This window comes from Nelumbo lutea, chromosome 5, assembly GCF_056320005.1.
Source record: "Nelumbo lutea isolate HS-2025 chromosome 5, American lotus-T2T, whole genome shotgun sequence".
In the NCBI taxonomy this organism is placed as follows: Eukaryota; Viridiplantae; Streptophyta; class Magnoliopsida; order Proteales; family Nelumbonaceae; genus Nelumbo; species Nelumbo lutea.
Window position 1 is genome coordinate 52,639,313 of NC_142688.1, and position 18,289 is coordinate 52,657,601.

Here is an 18,289-nt window from a genome sequence, read left to right on the forward strand (position 1 = left end):
AGCTAGATTCCACATTACACATTATCATCAGCGTGGATAAAGGAATACTTTCAATCTATATTCTTCTTTTAGTTAAAGAAGACAAAAAAATAAAGTCAGGTAACGTGCCATGTGCAGGGAGCTCTAAAACAGCTCAGGCTGTTTTTTCCAAATGGCCAAAATTTTCCTTGCTTCATCCCTCACAAACCTATACCGAACTGCGCGCTAAATAGCTTATTTGAAGCACTTCAAAAAAGCTTAACCAGCACAGCTGAACCTTCAGCAAACCTCTCAAACGGGCCGTTTAGAAGCCGCAGCCTTGGCTCCTTGCAACTCAAACTCAGAACCCGACCGGTCGAATGAAGACGGTTAAAAGTAAAACATTGCAGCCCGGCCGCCCATGACTCGGTCTGCTCTAGCCAGGTCACTGGCCAACCCGGCACTAGTCGCAGATTGCGCACAGCACTAAACAAACCGTATTCTCCTCCAAGGCTCCAATTATTATGAGAACCTGTTGGTGGGGGAGAGAGAGAGAGAGAGCGGAGGCACAGAAAAAAAGCAAAAACTTTGTCACTTCAAAGCAACGGGAAATTCTGTGAGTTCTCGCGGTCGCAGCCGAAGGTCGGCAATGGCTGCAGCTTCCGGAGGGAAACCTCCAACCTTGTCTTCTTCGTCTCCTTCTTCTTCTTCTTCTCACAAGCCCTTCGAGTTCTCCTCTGATCCTCCGCCCAGACTCTCCTTGTCGCTTGAGCAGTTACAGTACTGCTCCGAAGCAATCACTCGACTGAAGGAGAAGCTCCGGGTGCCAGAGTTGCTCAAGCAGGAGTTCGATCGCCTCCAGGTACTAACGAACCACTCTCATTGTACGACCACTTTTGTCAAAAAATATGTTATTTTTTTTTTCTTTTTCTTTGGAGTTTCTGCAACTGCAAGCCTTTCAGCTCCTGTTTGTTTTGATTCGGTGCCAATTGTTGACACTTTGTAATGACGTAGGATTTATAACGTAATTATTAAACGTATTTGATTCAGAGGGTTTTCTTTCTTTATTTTGTCTTTCTAACTAGATAAATTGGTGAGAAGAGAGAGGATATGTGAAGTAGAGGCTGTAGGGATCAATGAATTCCTAGTAAAATTATTGTCTCCGACGAACAACCAACTCACGGTAAATTTGTAACTGGAATTGGGGTGCATGGATGACGTTGCAGCTAAGTAAGTCACTGGTAGTCCACAGTAACCACATATAGGAGGAACTAAAGTTGAAGCAGAGTCTACCGTTGTTATGGATGAGGAAGGAAGCGTGCTTCGCAACCCTTGTGTGACCTTGTTGACGAGGATGTTCATTTCGATCAAACTCTCGCTCTTGGCAGTCAAATCCTCTCTGAAATAGTGGTAGAGACTGGAGAGATCTTTTCAAGTGGCAAAACATTTGAGGTCATTCTTTTGTGGTAGGAGAAAACTTTGCTTCATGATTAAGAAGTTGGAAGAAAGATGTAGGGAGTTGCCCAAAGCTAAGAAGACGGTTTTCCGGTCATAGGTCATATATTTGGTTAAGGAGACCGAAACTATCTCCAAGGAGGTCTGGAATCTTTTAAGGTGAGATGTTCTGGAAGCCAGGATGTTTTGGGGAAGAGTAGAAGAAAACTTGAGAGAAGGGAGACAAAGAATACCAGGGGTATCAGTAGAGGTGGTAGAAGCAAATTTTGATATGTCATGGAATGATTGGAGGTCCTTGGGTTTGATTCTTGGGAGCTGTGGGGATGGGCAGTGGTTTATTTTTTGTAGTGCTTGGTGTACAAGGCATGGGACTTAGCAGGGTGTGGCTCCTTATTTTCTCACACTTGTTTCTTAACTCAACTAAAATCTTAATCTCAACATTTTGGTGTCTATTATATGAATGCTTACCTTCCATTGTGCTTTGTCAAGAGCCATGTTTTCTGTCAAATCTTAGTTCCTTGCATTACTTTTTACTACTTCATCCCATGTGTTCTTTGGTCTCTCCCTTGTTCTTTTAGACCCTACCACTAGTGCTAAGTCATTCCTCACTGGTGTAATCATTAGTTGTCTGTGTACATGATTGAACCATCTCAGTTGACTTTCTTTAATCTTGCCATCAACTGGGCCTATTTCTAAGTCCTTTGATGCAATCTTAGCCCATGGGATAAAAAAAATGGATGGTTAAACTTTTTTTACATAGACATCATTTGTATTGGGCTCAATGTTAATAGGGTGGTGGATTGTTTTGTTGTAAAGGGTTTTGGTTCTAACCACCTCTTGTTGTAATCCCATTTTCATTAAGCTTTAATAAAATTCTTTGTGTTGCACTGTTGCTGATAAAAAAAGAGGTCCTCTTTGGTGCACATTGTTATCGTTTTAGCCTTGTCACTTATCCATCTCAATATTGTGGTGGGGCAACTCCACCCTAGCCTCCTCTTTCCCCAAACTTTTAAACCTAACCCTAGATCAAGATGCATCCATTTCTTCTTGCATTCCTGCCTCTCAATGCAAGAATACCATAAACCTAGGCATTAGAAGACCCCTAAGAGACCCAGAGATAACTGAAGTAACAAACCTCCTCCAAGCTCTAAAGGAGGTTTATATTATATCTCACCTAATTCCCAAGACTCAAGAATTTGGTCCCCCCCATCCAAATGGTGAACTTTCTTCCAAGTTTTTTTACAAGGTTTTGACTGCAGGTGAACAGATCTCTTCTTTCCCTTGCAAGAAGGTTTGGTACAGCCACATCCCCTCAAGAGTTTGCTTCTTTGTATGGGAAGCCTGCTTGCAAAGGATCAACACTTGTGACCTTCTCCAAAAGAAAAGCTTGGGAAGACTCTTCATCTCCCCTTATGCTTGTATCTTGTGCTTGAATGAAGGAGAATCGGCCAATCACTTCTTCACTGCAAGGAAACCAAGAAAATTTGGCACCACTTCCTGGAGTTGGCTGGTTATAGCTGGGCTGCCCTGGAAAATATTCAGGATTTCATTCAACAATGGCAAGGCAGAGGGTTAAGTAAAAGAGGTAAAACCTATTGGCAAACAATCTTATATGCAGTGATGTGGGGTGTTTGGGAAGAAAGGAACAAACCATTTATTTAATAACAAGACAAAAACTCACAAGGAACTAGTCTCTCAAATCACTTATCAGTGTAACCTTTGGGCCATCAATTCTTATCTTTTTAGAGTACTCTCAGTAAGTGACCTAAACAGAAGTGCTCAGTTTTTTCTCTTTCACTCGGCATCCCCCCCTTGCTGCCCCCCGTGGTTTAATAATAAGAAGGGAAGGAGGGATTATTTTAAACTTTGACGGGAGCACATCAGGTAATCCAGGAGCATCTGGCATAGGAGGCATATTAAGAGACAGAAGGGGTTCTGTTATCTGGACTTTTAGTGGTCCAATAGGTGTCGCTTACTCCACCAAGGCAGAAGTGTTAGCAGATCTTACAGGAATCAGAATAGTAAGAACCCTGGGCATTCAATATTTAACCATTGCAGGAGATTCAACAAATACTATTAAGTGGCTAAGAGACAAAGAAAGTGGCCCGTGGAGGTTAAACCATTTCTTGACAGAAGCTAGAGACTCTTTGGAACCGCTAAATGCAAATTTGATCTGGGTTCCAAGGGATTTAAACTCTGTTGCAGATGGTCTAGCTAAAATAGGTGCCCATTTGGATGTCTTTTATAGTGATAGTTTGATTCATGTGTAATCTCTTTTATTAATAAAACTATGTTATATTTTCTTAAAAACCATCTCAATATTGTCATTTTAGCTACACTCATTATTTAAACATGTTGTTTCTTGTATTGTCCTACACTTTGTCCATATAATGATACTGGTCTAAAGCAGTCTTCTAAAACTTTCTTTTTAGTCTTATTAGTATACTCTGGTCACACAAGGCACATGATGCATCTCTCTACTAAAACCACCCTGTTCTAATTTTGTGGGCAACATACTCTTCAATTTCTCCCTCATTATAGATGATGATCTAAGGTACTGGAAGTGGTTGATTTGGGATATCTTTTAATCATCAATTTAATTTCACCACCGTTATTACTATTATTTTTACTGAAATGTAATACATGTATTTTGTCATTGTCTAACTTGTGTTGAAACTTGATTGTAAATCATCTCTTCATTGTTTTATTTTGTATTTAGCTCATTTTAGTCTTATTATTCAATTATTATATCATTAACAAACAACATATACTATGGAACTTCCTCTTGTAAAGGTCTAGTCAATTAATCCATAACTAATACAAGAAGATATAGACTTAATGCTAACTATTGGTGCATATTATTATTGGAATGCCTCTTGTTTCCTCTTCCTTATTTCTTCCTTCTTACTTTGATTATGTTCCTTTTATACATATACCTAATGATATCAGTATACCTTTTTGAAACCTTTTTCTCCCAAAATCCACTAGATGACTACATGCTTCCCTGGGGTGTGTGGGTGGGGTGGGGGTGGGGGATGCTGCCACACCCTTGAGCCCAAGAAAATCAAAGAAGAGGAATTACAACTCAGCTACAAAAAGAAATTCCATAGAAGCCCATTGTTTGGCTAAGACATCAGACATAGCATTGGCTGATCTGCTCCCATTGTATTCTGGTTGTTATGTTACTTGTCAGCCACTTAACTTTCCTCAGTGTAGAGAACACTAATGTGGACCCCATTAAGGTGGTCCCCACTAAGGTGGTCCCCACTGTTCGTATGTCAGCAATAAGTTATGATTAGGATTAGTCTTTTATAAGATTAGGATTAGTCTTTTATGATTTCAGCTTTATCTTATCTTGCCATGTAAGCAATTCAGTCCTTTTATAAGTGTGATACTATGTATATAAATTTAAGAGTGGGGCGGCTGTTTCAAAAACAACCAACTCTCTCTTTTCTCAAAATCTCTCTCTCTCTCTCTCTCTCTCTTCTCCCTCTTCTTTTCTTATTCTTTTTCTTCTTCTCTTTTAAGTGTCTGTTCAATCTTGAACGACTACTTGGTATCAGAGCATTCGATCTAGGATTTCTCATGTGGAATTAATTCAGCCGACCACATGAGAATTATTTAGGGCTGAAAGATTTTTTCATTCGATTGATTCTTGGAGATTACAAGAAGTCTTTAGCAACTGTCCAAGGATTGGAAAGTGCTCCTTGTAATCAGGAAGAATCAGAGAAGAATTAAGTGATCAAGGTTAGGTCTTCGATCAAGATTGGAGGTGCCGATCAGATTTTTTGGTTCTCTCATCAAGATTGAAGTTTTTAAAGAAAATTTTCTCAAAGATCAGTTTTGTTTTCAGAAGTTTCTAGGGTTGACCAGAATCAAGATCAGTTTTGAGCAAAACTGAAGTTGGCGATCAAAATTTTAGGAAGATTTTTGAATCAAGATCAGTTTTTTTTCTCGAAATTTCTGGGTAAGGTCTTATTCCTTCTTGAGGTCAGCGGCAAGGATAGCTTAATTTGTGAGGTATGACTATATAATTTTTTTTTGGTAAGGTCCCCAAACATCAGTATGCACAATTTCATATTACTTCTATTATTACTTAATGAATAGGTTGTCCTGTAGTGTTTTGCAAGTTCACAACTCTCACATTTCAAACTAGACATCTGGATAGATTCAAATAAACTGGGAAACAAACTCTTCAAAACCTGAAAAGATAAAGCTATGTTCCAATGGTTAGTTGGAAAACTTCTCTATCTTTGTCTCACTCGACCCGACATCAATTATGCAGTCAGTGTGGTTAGTCAGTATATGCATTCTCCTAGGACTACTCACCTCCTTGTAGTTGAGAGGATACTAGCATATTTGAAGAGGTGCCTAGGCAGAGGCATTTTGTTCAAGAATAATGATCACATGAAGATATAAGTTTACACAGATGCTAATTGGGCTGGGTGTGTTGATGATTGAAGATCTACCTCTAGATATTGTGCTTTTGTAGGAGGTAATCTTGTCTCTTGGAGGACTAAGAAACAAAATGTTGTTTCTTGTTCCAGTGCTGAAGCTGAAAATAGGTCCATGGCAAATGGTGTACCTGAGATTCTATGGTTGAGATCATTATTTGAGGAGTTAGGTATTGTTTGAGAAACCCTTGATGTTGTACTGTGATAATCAGGCTGCCATCAATATAGCCCGTAATCCGGTACAACACGACAGAACTAACCATATTGAAGTGGATCGACATTTTATCAGAGAGAGGGTTATATCTCAAGAAGTATGCCTTCCATACATCACCTCCGACATGCAGCTAGCGGACCTTCTCACCAAGGCGGTTTCAAGGAAGAAGTTAGAGGCAAATCTATGCAAGTTGGGAATGACAAATATCTATTCCTGACTTGAGGGGGAGTGTAGAGAACACTAAGGTGGTCCCCACTGTTCGTATGTCAGCAATAAGTTATGATTAGGATTAGTCTTTTATGATTTCAGCTTTATCTTATCTTGCCATGTAAGCAATTCAGTCCTTTTATAAGTGTGATACTATGTATATAAATTTAAGAGTGGGGCAGCTATTTAAAAAACAACCAACTCTCTCTTTTTTTTCTCTCTCTCTCTCTCTCTCTCTCTCTCTCTTCTCCCTCTTCTTTTCTTATTCTCTTTTAAGTGTCTGTTCAATCTTGAACGACTACTCTTAGTATTTCCCTCTATTTCCAAGTAGCAGAATCTGGATCCAGTAGCCACCCTATCACCACCTTAGAGTCTCCCTCAACAATTAAACTGTTCACCCCAAGTTGACTTGCGTTCTGAATTCCTTGTACAACAGCTAGCAGTTCAGCTCTAGTAGAATCTCCTATTCCCACTGGGCCTGAGAAAAGAGATAAAATATTGCCTTCCTCATTTCCCAACATCCCACCCATACCTGAAAGGCCTAGGTTTCCTTGACTGAAGCGTCGAGCCCTTCTAGGGGTGGAGACCAAGCTGCAGTACTTCTAGCACTTCCAGTAGAACTATTAGCCACTGCCAACTGACTTATCCATAGATCATCAAAGGTATAGGAATGAAAGAAGTTAAGGGTTTTCAACTAATGCATTTCCCTTGTTAAAATGCACTTCTTCAGTTTTGAAAAACTTCTTTCTTTCGCATAGAAAATTCTGCTATTCCTTTCTTCCCTAATTGTCCATAAGGTGGCTGCTCTAATACTCTTCCACATAACTCTCCCCTTTTTTGTGGGCCAACAAAAAAAGTTGGATAAAAAAGTAGACTTACTTCTGTTTGGTAGGTTCCATCTGTACCCAGCCAAGGCAAATATCCGATTCCAAATAGTTGCAACCAAAGGACAGGATAGTAATAAGTGACTACATGTCTCCCCATTATCTTTGCACAAGGAGCACTAGTTAGGGAACAAACACATGAAAGGTTGTTTCTTTTGCACGTTGTCCAAAGTGTTAATCTTTCCATGGAACACTTCTCAACAAAAAACAACAATTTTGGGTGGCACCTGCTAGACCAAAGTTTCTTCACTAAGAAAACCCTATGACCAGTGTGGCAGTAGAGAGACTTGGAAAAGGAGGCACTAGAGAAGGATCCTTTAGGGCTTGGTGACCAAATCCTTATATCAGGCTTGGAAGGGTCCAAACAAACACTATCAAGAAGAAGCAAAAGTTTGAAAACACAAGAAACCTCAGCATTCCTCAACACCCTTCTGAAGCCAAAACCCCAGGTCAGGGACAAAGGAAGGGGTGAAGAGAGAAAGTTGGAAACAATCTCTTCCCTAGACAAAGAAATGGAGTAAAAAGAGGGGAACGGATCCTTTAGAGACTGGTTACCCACCCAGATATCCTCCCAAAAAAGCACAATCACTAGAACAAACATCATACCTGACAAAGTTGAGAAAGAGAGGAAGGATGCTATGAATTGCTTTTTCTAAATTCCTCAACCCCATCATATGCTTTTTCTAAATCAATAAATATCAAGTAGAGATCTCTCCTTTACTCTGTAAATTTCTTAATTAATCTCTTAGTTTCAGTTTGGAAGGAGTACAAATACAAATATGTAGAGTACAAAACCTTGTATCTTGTATAATTTTGTATGTATTTGCACTGTAGATATTTGCATTTATACTCTTTCCAAACTGAGCCTTAAGAAAAAAGATAACTTCCATTGTTGATCTCTCTGACATGATTCCAAATTGGTTTTCTAAACATTAGTTTCATGCCTTAGTTGTTGCTCCTTGCTTGATCAACCTTAGCTGAAGTTTTATAGCATGGTTCATAAATTTGGAACATTGTATATCACCTTTATTCTTACATATAGGGACCATTGTACTTTTCTTTGGAAAGCCTATAGGCTGAATTCATTCATCAATCAACTGATTTACACAAGGTGGATCCCCTATCATCCAAGTTTAGAAACATTTCAGGCCACTCAGACCAGGAATTCAACACACCTCTGATTGCTGCAGCTCTCACAAGGGAGTGAGCTTCAACGTTTGCTTCTCTGTAGGTATGGACCACGGAGATCAGCTTCTCCTTCAACAGCGGTCTGCACTCCATGACAATTGGCTCAATCTTCCAAGAGGGTGGCTGAATCCCATATCCAATAAGCTTTTTTACTAGCATCATAGAATCTTCCTCGATTAGAAGAGACCACCTGTGCTCTGACTAAAAGCCAGGTCATCTTTGAAGGCTAGCACCTCAGTTTCCAGCACTGAGCACCAAGAGTGCAAACTAATTTCCTCCACTATCTAGGTATTATCTATGTTTTAATAATCATATTGAACAATTGAATTAAGATTACATGGAGTAGAAAAAAAAAATCAGCTTTCCAATTCCTACACCAATTTCAACATTTTTCGGTGATAGGATATTGGTATTATTTGAGTTTATTTAATTTATTTTCTAGTTGCAAGTGTCTTAAGAATAGGGTTTAAGTCTTTCAGAAATTTACTGCTATTTTAAAATTACTATTTATGGTAATTTTTGGACTTACTATTTGTAGTGATTTCCATAATTACTACTTATAGTAAACTGGTGATTTGCTTTTTTTAGTAATTTTTGGTGCCTTTACATTAAATTAGTTTTAGTAGGATTAGGAAAGTTTTATTAGAGTTGTTTTAGGAATTAGAGTCCGTATTGGAGTTTTCATATCGGTTACTTATGAACTTGCCTTAGGCGCCATTTGTGTTCACTTACCTAGGTAAGCGAGTCTACCTTAGGCCCCAGTGTTCATATGCACTTTCACTTACCAAGGTAAAGGGAGAGGCGGGAGGGAATTAGCAAGTAAGTAGTAAGAATTCTCCTTATCTATGCTTTATCACTCTCCACAAGGTTTCTAAAAAGCCGTCAAGATTTGCCCATCATGTTCTTCATTTGGTGATCATTAAAATAACTTCTTCACCTCTCCTTGAACTTTTCATTCTTTAATAAAACTCTTTAGTCTTCACTTTAATTGCATTTTATACTTTTGTTCATATTCAAAAGGGTTTGGCAAAAGTTTTAGTGCCAACTACCAACTTGACGCAACCCTCCTCCTTTATCTGGGCTTGGGATCGGCTGTGTAAGACAAGTTGGAGTTGGGGTATGGCATGGATGATGATACTTTTGTTCTTTCTTATCTTTTTTATTTGTTTTCATCATTTTCTTCTTTCTTATCTTTGCAAATATGTATATATCCTTTTGGCCTTGTTTTGTATGTAGCTTTTTGCTGAACTCATCATGTGCCTTAAGTTTAGCTTTGTTTACTGATTGTTTTCAATTTATATCTTGCATTTTTATATTTCTAATTTCTCTCTATTTCTACTTTTTGTCAAACCTTGTAACAAAACTTCTTTGTTTTCATAGCTTCCTTGAATTTCTCCATTTCTACCACAGAAGCCTCTTTAGACAAATGTATTTTACCTTTTAATTTTCCAATGAAAAGGTGTGGAAATGGGAAGATGCTGGTCAGTTTTCTGTTCAATCTTTCTACAATAGTTTGCTACCACAGCAGCCTAATCACTTTCCTTGGGCTAAAATATGGAAATCTGTGTTTCTTCAAAGGTGGCTTTCTTAATTTGGACAGATACACTTGGCAGATGCTTAACAAAAGGCAAGCTGGTAATAAGAGGAATGATTTTTGGACAATGATACCTGTTCCTTATGCAATTAATGCTCAGAATCTTCAAATCACCTCCTTATTCACTGTAAATTCTCCCCCCATTTATGGACCTTGTTCTTGCTATGCTTTTAGGAAGCAATGTTGTCTTCCGGATACAGTACTGGAGCTATTTAAAGGATGGAGAATTTCAGGCTTGTCCAGTAGAGGGAAGGTTTTCTGAGGAATTTTGCCTGCTGCTATTATCTGGAAAGTGTGGAGAGAAAGAAATATGTGTATTTTTGAAAATAAGTAATCAGATATGGAACAGTAAGAAGTAATGTAAAAGGCTTGTTATGTTCTTGGCTAAGCAATCATAAACCATTTCAGGGAATCCATTTCAGCTCTTTTTTGATTGTGGATCTCTTTTTGTTTGATAATATGTTCTGCTTGTTTTTTTTGCATCGTACTTCCCACTGTACAGTCTCACAATGTACATGGGTTGCTGGGTTGTTGTGTATTTCTGGGTTAGTTGATCAATACAATATATTACGTTACCTTTTCAAAAAAAAAAAAAAAAATAGAAGTCCTCCCTTGCATTACATTTTCCTTCAATTTTTAGTTTCTCTAAATCATATTAGTTTTGTTTCTTCCCCTACATCCATTTGTCCTTCAACTTACATTGTATTAGTTTTTCTCTCTTTAGATTCTAACTAAATGTCCATCTTTCTTCTTAAAGAGTGTGTGTTTTTTAATTGCAAGAAAAACTGATATTACAAAATCTAAATTGCATCTCCTCATTTCATTTCTTTCTCTGTAACCTTATCCTCCATGCATCTATCATAGCTTGTATTTTATTTCTCTATTTGACCATTTAAATTCCAGCCAATGAAATTTTGTTTCCAATTGCAATTTCTTGAACTATTCTATCCAAAATTTCCCAAAATATTTTCATGTTTTTATCTAGTCCTACTTGAGGTGGCATGAATGATTTAGGGTTCATGTACATAGTGGATTTGCTAAAGGGTTTTCTTCCACTCATTGTTTTTATTCTTTTATTTATGTTGTTTTGTTTTTTATTCCTTTCCCACAATGCATGTATGCATTTTGTATTCTCTTTTTCCTTTAATATTGTTTTATCTTTTAGTATATAAGCAAATACTTAATAAAGAAGTTCTTTGTAAGAGAAAAACTGCCAAAATCTTCAGGGGCTGCAAGACTACTTTTCTACAGGTTGGTTGGCTCTATAATTCCAATTGATCGTTATGTTTCACATCGACATGGTCTGAATCTATATTTGCTTTCTGTAATATGCCCCATTAAATTCTCACCATTTAGCTGGTATGCCAAAGAGTGGACAGTGGTTTTATTGCTAAGTCTCCTTCCTAGACCACAACAGCCATCCACATGGATTAAATGACCAACAAATTTGTAATGCTGATCTGAGAAACTTGTTCTTGGGTAGCTCCTACTTTGTGTGTGTGTGTGTGTATGTGGAACATATTTGTATGTTTAAAGAATATGGGGGTGAACTGCCAAGAACAGAGAGCTAGACAAGATGGTGTGGCTATACAATGAAAAGAATGTTGGGATATGATTTAATATCAAAGAGTTCCCTGAAGCTAGAAATCATAAAATGTTCAACATCCTGATTTTATTTATTTATTTTTGTATTGAATTTTTTGCAAATATTCACACCTACTCATTCATGGTGAAGGTTGTAGGATGTCGTACTTTTTGGAGGTTTCATCTCTTTTGTCCCCAATCTTTCTTTAAAAACTATATATGCTTTACTTGCTTGCTATCGTTGTGTTTTATACCAAGAAAAATCATTGTTTTCTTTATATAATTAGATATATAAATATTTGGATACTTACTAATCTTGTTCTCTTTCCAGGCCACTAGGATAAGGAAGTATGATATGATGAACAGTTGTAAAGTGGCTCTTGAATACACAAATAAGGAGAAGAACCGTTATTTGGATGTCTTACCATGTATTAATTCATTTGTTTTTCCTCTTCTGGAAATTTGAAATTATTTTTCAATTTGTTAATATCTTTTTTTGATATAACCTCTGAAAATTTCTGTACAATTTGATCAGTGGTTTGTTATATTTGTTGTTTTCAGTTGACCAAAACAGAGTTGTTCTCAAGCCATCTGAGGATTCCATATCATTAGGGAGGGATTATATCAATGCAAGCTTTATCATGGTAGCAATTTATACCTTCGTGCTGGAATAATGAGAGTTTTATCTGCTGGATGTTCTTATTCTCTTTCTCTAGGCAGTTATATGAAGTATTTGTAACCATATTTCCCTGTTTGACCCTTAAGGAATGTTTATTACATGTAGACTTCTTCCAGTGAAAATCTTTCACGGTTTATAGCCACACAAGGACCACTACCACACACATTTGAAGATTTCTGGGAGATGGTAATCCAGTATCGTTGCCCTGTGATCGTGATGCTTACTCGGTTGGTTGACAATTACAAGGTACTTTACTGTGTGAGGTTCAAGGTAATTTGCTTGATGATTGGTTAATTGTTCAACAACAAAACCCCAAGGGCTCATTTAACCTATTTGCCTTATAGCTGAATTCTTTTTTCTTTTGGTAAATGATAAAAAGAATTGTATTACTATATAAGAGAGCAAGGAGCCCTCAAACAATACAAAAAGTGTTATTACATATATCCAGAAAAAGTGTAACTATATAATTATATATCATAATTCCTTACACTTGGATTAAAAGATGATGGCTGCCCAATCATTCTTGAATTCATCAAATGGAATATAGGAGAACAAACTCAGCACCTGGGCCCACCTCATGAGTTTCCATTCTACATTCCCTATGTTACCCCCAAAAGCCTGCTATTCCTTGTCAACACTCTTGTTTGAATAGAGAAGAACAAGAATAATCTTAGAGGTGTCAAGAATAAAATGATCCCCACCTCAAAGAGTTTCTTATATATTAAAAGATATGTACAATTACAAGAATGCCCATATAGGGCTGAAAGAGAAAAGAAGAATAAGAAGTATAAGCAATGTACAACAAGGACTATACTAATAAGATACATCAAGTTATAGTCTCCACACCCCCTTAAACTGATGCCTAAACATAAGCATTAGTTTGTCTATAAGAAAGACATGTCGAACTCTAGTCATAGCCTTGGTGAAGATATTAGCAATCTGCATGTCCGAGGCTACATGAGGAAGCGATATAGACCCAGTAGTGAAGAGATCTCGGGTAAAGTGGTAGTCCACCTCGATGTGCTTGGTCCTATCATGGAAGACAGGGTTAGATGCAATCTTGATAGCACTCGTATTGTCTGCATAGAGAGGAATAGGAGTAGGAAGCTGAATTCCAAGATCCATAAAGAGAGACTGCAACCAAACAATCTCATTGCAAACCAAAGACATGGCCCTATACTCTGCTTTAGTGGAAGACTTGGAGACTATTTGTTGTTTCTTACACTTCCAAGAGATGAGTGAATCACCCATAAAAACACTCCACCCAGAAGTGGACCTACGAGTGTCTGGACAACCAGCCCAATCTGCATCAGCATATGCTCTCAACTGAATAGGAGAGGATGAGAAGAACAGTCCCTGAGAAGTTGTGCTTCTAACATATCGAATGGTGTGATGAACAACGGTCATATGAGGTTGACGAGGAACAGAAACAAATTGACTAACAACCTGAACAGCATGAGAAATATTAAGCTGAGTCATAGTGAGATAAATGAGGGACCCCACACGCTAGCGATATAAGGCAGCATTAGGAAGTAGTGGACCTTTAGATGTAGATAGCTTATGATTTAGCTCCATAGGTGTATCAGCATGCTTTTCATCATTAAGACCAACAAGTTTAACAAGGTCAGAGGCATACTTCTGCTGACAAACAAAATACCCTCGATCACTACGATGTACTTCTAGTCCCAGGAAATATGTGAGGGCCCAAGTCCTTCCTGTGAAAGGAATTATGAAGTAATAGTTTCAATTCATGAATGCCTTCAGCATCATTCCCAGTCAACAACATGTCATCAACATATAGTAGGAGAATGGTAATACCCTGAGGCTGTTGCCTAACAAATAAAGAGTGATCAGAGGAACTCTGGCTATATCAAACAACAAATACAACATCGCAAAAGTGTTCAAACCATGCTTGGGGAGCTTGTTTTAGACCATATAGAGAATTTTTTAGGCGACATACTAAAGAAGGATCACTGCAGTATCCAGGAGGAGGCTTCATGTAGACCGTCTCCTTCAACTGACTTTGAAGAAAGGCATTCTTCACATCAAGCTGGCATATGGTCCAAGACTGAGCAACAGACATTGCTAAAAGAACACGGACTGTGGTGATCTTTGCAACAGGAGCAAAGGTTTCTTCATAGTCAATACCATACTCCTGACTATATCTCTGGGCAACTAAATGTGCCTTGTATCGATCAAGAGATCCATTAGACTTCAGCTTAATGCTGAAAACCCAATGACTCCCAACAATGGATGCATCTGGAATCCCAAGTGTCATTCTCATGTAAAGCATGAATCTTTGCATCCATGGCTTCCTTCCAATGAGGGCTACTATTAGCTCCTTGGTAGGAGCGAGGAACATCTGTGGAGGATAGGACAACAGACAGAGCTATGGTTTAAAGGAAAACCATAGTGGTCAGGAGGTCTAGATATACGATTAGAACAACAAAGAGGAACGAAAGTATGAAGAGTGTCTGAAGTAGAGGTATCACTTATAGGAGCAGTGGTAGGATGATGATCTAAACCGAGAGGAAGGAAAGTCGCAAGCGTAGGGGCTGGAGCATGTAATCGCTTGCGAGAGAAGATGAGAAAGTCCTTCTCAGTAGAATGAGGTGGAGCATCCTATGAATCAAAGTTTGGCAAAATAGAAACAGATATTGTGGACAGTCTGGCAATTCCAGCAAAAAATGAAATGTGCTCAAGGAAAACAACATTACGTGATATACGAATGCGACGAATAGAGGGATCATAACAAAGAAATCCTTTGTGGTTAGGATCATAACCCACAAAGGCACACATGACAGGCTGTGCAAACAATTTAGAACGTTCACGAGAGGTAAGATGAACAAAGCACACACATCCAAAAACATGAGTATAGATAAATCTAGAGAACAACCAAATAACTTCTGAAAGGGAGACATATTAACAAGAACTGAGGAAGGAATATAGTTGATAAAAAACACAACTGTATTGGCTGCCTCTACCCAAAAGGAAGGTAGAGTATGGGACTCTTGCAATAATTTCCTCACAACACAAAGGATATGTCCATTCTTGCGCTCGGCCACACCATTCTGTTGAGGAGTATCTGGACAACTTCGTTGCACTTGTATTCCATGGTCCTTCAAATAGGATAAAAAATCTCCATCAGTGTATTCTCCCCTTGAATCTGAATGGGGAATACGCACTTATGATTGAAACCGGACCCGCACTATAGCATGAAAGAACTTAAATGTTGGGAACACCTCAGACTTGTGGTGAAGAAAGTATATCCATGTGTACCTGGTACAATCATCAATGAACGACACAAAATATTTGTATCCAAGCCAAGAAGAGATAGAAGCAGTCCATACATCACTATGTATAAGATTGAAGGGAGAGGTAGCATGCTCAAATGTGTGAGGAAATGGTAAGGTACGACTCTTACTTAGGTAACAAGAAACACAAGATGTATCAAAGGTGTGCAAGGAAGGAACTTTATTCTTAATAAGGCTTGAATCAAACAAAAATTTTAATTTTTCAAAATGTAAATGACCCAAACGTTTATGCCATAAGTCCCAAACATTATTTCTATGACTCAGAAAAGAACTAGAAGTGGAGGAACTGAAATAAACTGATGTTGTTGTTTGAGGCTTCTCGAACTCCAATGCAAACAGATGGCCCAACTTGTGCCCCCTCCCTTTCACCTTCCCAGTGTTCCGGTCCTGAATCAAACATCCATCCTAAGAGAAGATGAGAATGTTACCTTTGTCAATTAATTGGCCAACAGAAATCAAGTTTGTAGTGAGATTAGGAACAAGAAGGATCTTGGTAAGAGGGACAGATGCAGTGGGTGAAAGCTTAAGAGATAGATCACTACTATCAATGATGTTTAACTTTTCACCATTGGCAATAACAATATGTTTGTGATAGGTTTTAGTAAGGTTACTTGGTTGGTTAGGGTAGGCTCCTGTCATGTGGTTGGTAGCTCCAGAGTCAATGATCCAAGTACGAGAACAAGAAGCACAATAACCAGAAGACTCACCAAGTAAGCCAATAGCAGAAAGAGCAGAAGTTACCAGCTGTTGAATGTTTTCCTCAACCATAGATGCCAGATATCACCTTTAACAAAAGAATCACCACTAGTAGTAGATTTCTTACTCCCATGTGCTACAGCAGCAGTGTCAATTCCATAGGTTGATCCTTCCAGCTTTATAGGAATAATACCTTCTTTATTGGAGGCCATTTCAGCAAGAAAACAGCAGTCCAGGCACATGGATATCAGAGACAACCAGATTCAGCAATCAAGAACCCAGGATGACAGTCCAAAAATGGCAAGTTTTAAGGTTGTCAAGTCTAAAACCCTTTAAATATGAATCTGAAGTCTGAATCAAATAAATGGGAAACAAGAAAACCCTAGGACGACACCAGATCTAGGGTTATAGGTTGATTGAGTCAGCTGATTGAGAGAAAGCTGTGATTTACCAACACAACAGGCGTCTTTTCCAAGAATAAGGAGATATCTTGTTCTGATCAAAACAGTTCCTAAAAATCTCCAAACCAGAAACTGAGTGTAGGATTAAGAAGAGCATGAGAGGACCCTTCAATCTGGAGAGAAAAACTCAAATCGCAGGCTGATGTAGAAGGCCGGAAATCCAAAAAAGAGTTACAGTCCAAAAAAGGAAACTGTACAGTGTTACAGCCCCAAGAAGATCAGAACTCCTTCAAAAACTTCACCATATCAGATGTTTTTTGTAGGTAGAATAGATCAGCTCTAGGAGACATCATATCTGAAGTCCAAAGCTGTTGCAGTCCGAAAAAGGAAACTGTACAATGTTGCCCCCCCAAGAAGAAGATCAGAACTACTTCGAAAACTTCATCAAATCAGATGCTGTTTGTAGGAAGAGTAGATCAGGTCTAGGCGACACTAGATCTGAAGTTTGGCCTCGAACCTATGTCTCACAAGAGAGATCTAACGAAATCTCTCCCGCTGGTTGTGCAAAGAAGACTGAACAGAAAAGGATTGATCAAAACAGCCCTAATATGACAGGATTACTACTTCTAGTGAGTTTCATGAGAGAGAGAAAATAGATCAGAGAGCAACCTGCTCTGATACCATGTCAACACTCCTGTCTGAATAGACAAGAACGAGAATAATCTTAGAGGTGTCAAGAATAAAATGACCCCCACCTCAAAGAGTCTCTTATATATTAAAAGATATGTACAATTACAAGAATGTCCATATAGGGCTGAAAGAAAAGAAGAATAAGAAGTATAAGTAATGTACAACAAGGACTATACTAATAAGATACATCAAGTTATAGAGTCTCCACATTCCTCTCCTTCCACACAACCTAGCAGATGGAAAAAAACAAGGGATTCCTCAAAACTTTCCAGCAAGATAACAAGTCAACTCTGCATGGTGGAGTAGCCCGCTGTCTCTGAAGTCTGAAATAACACAAGTGGCACCAGATCTGAAACATCGCAGGTCCACAGGGCAGTGGATCAGCAAGAGAGTTACAGATTCAAGGACCTCTCTAGTCCCGACATAGGCAACAATGAGTTTCCAAGTCCATTCCATGCCTCCTTAAATTATCAATGGTCTGGATTGTCCTCTAACCAGCAGACTGTAAAAAGAATGGGACCTGCACTCCTGAGGTCCATGACCATGGTAGCTTTGGAAAAGGGGCAGCACTACCTCTGTGGCAGGACCTAATTGAGAAGCTTCCTGACTTTTCTAGGGTCCATACTTTTTGGGTCCCTATTCCCTGGACCGACTATCTAAACTTACGGTGGTAATCATGCTCATCAGATCTGCCAGCTGATCTATCTCCCAATCATTCAAATTTGAGCCCAGATCAAGTGTGAATTATGCATGTCAGCATGCTCCTTCAGGGCCCTTCTTATTAGTGGCTATACCAAAAAGAACGGGGAATACACAGGGGGCTTTCAGAGAACCAATAATCTAACCAAAATAGGTATTTTCACAATTTCCTGGCTTCATTCTGATGTGCTTTACAAAAACGTCATTCCTCTTCATAATGCCTTTCTAGACACTGGACCAGTATGATATGGCATGAGAGCTTCCCAATCCAT

General features: G+C 38.6%; 1 protein-coding gene and 1 long non-coding RNA gene across 4 annotated transcripts in view; both read left to right on the plus strand.

Annotated features, from left to right (window-relative positions):
- Positions 1-201: 201 nt before the first annotated feature.
- PTP1 (protein tyrosine phosphatase 1) overlaps positions 202-18,289 on the plus strand; it is a 52,045-nt gene continuing 33,957 nt past the window's right edge. The window contains exons 1-4 of one of the 3 annotated variants that reach the window (XM_088944896.1): positions 202-820; positions 11,870-11,966; positions 12,100-12,182; positions 12,323-12,463. In XM_088944896.1, the coding sequence (XP_088801022.1) occupies positions 608-820; positions 11,870-11,966; positions 12,100-12,182; positions 12,323-12,463 (534 nt within the window). In that variant the 5' untranslated portion in view covers positions 202-607. The remainder of the gene's footprint in view (positions 821-11,869; positions 11,967-12,099; positions 12,183-12,322; positions 12,464-18,289) is intronic. The other 2 variants (XM_088944895.1, XR_016099298.1) reach the window with 2 other exon arrangements.
- LOC148852412 (uncharacterized) lies at positions 9,820-10,363 on the plus strand. Its single transcript, XR_016099299.1, has 2 exons — positions 9,820-9,995; positions 10,129-10,363. It is a non-coding gene; the product is annotated as an uncharacterized LOC148852412 (long non-coding RNA).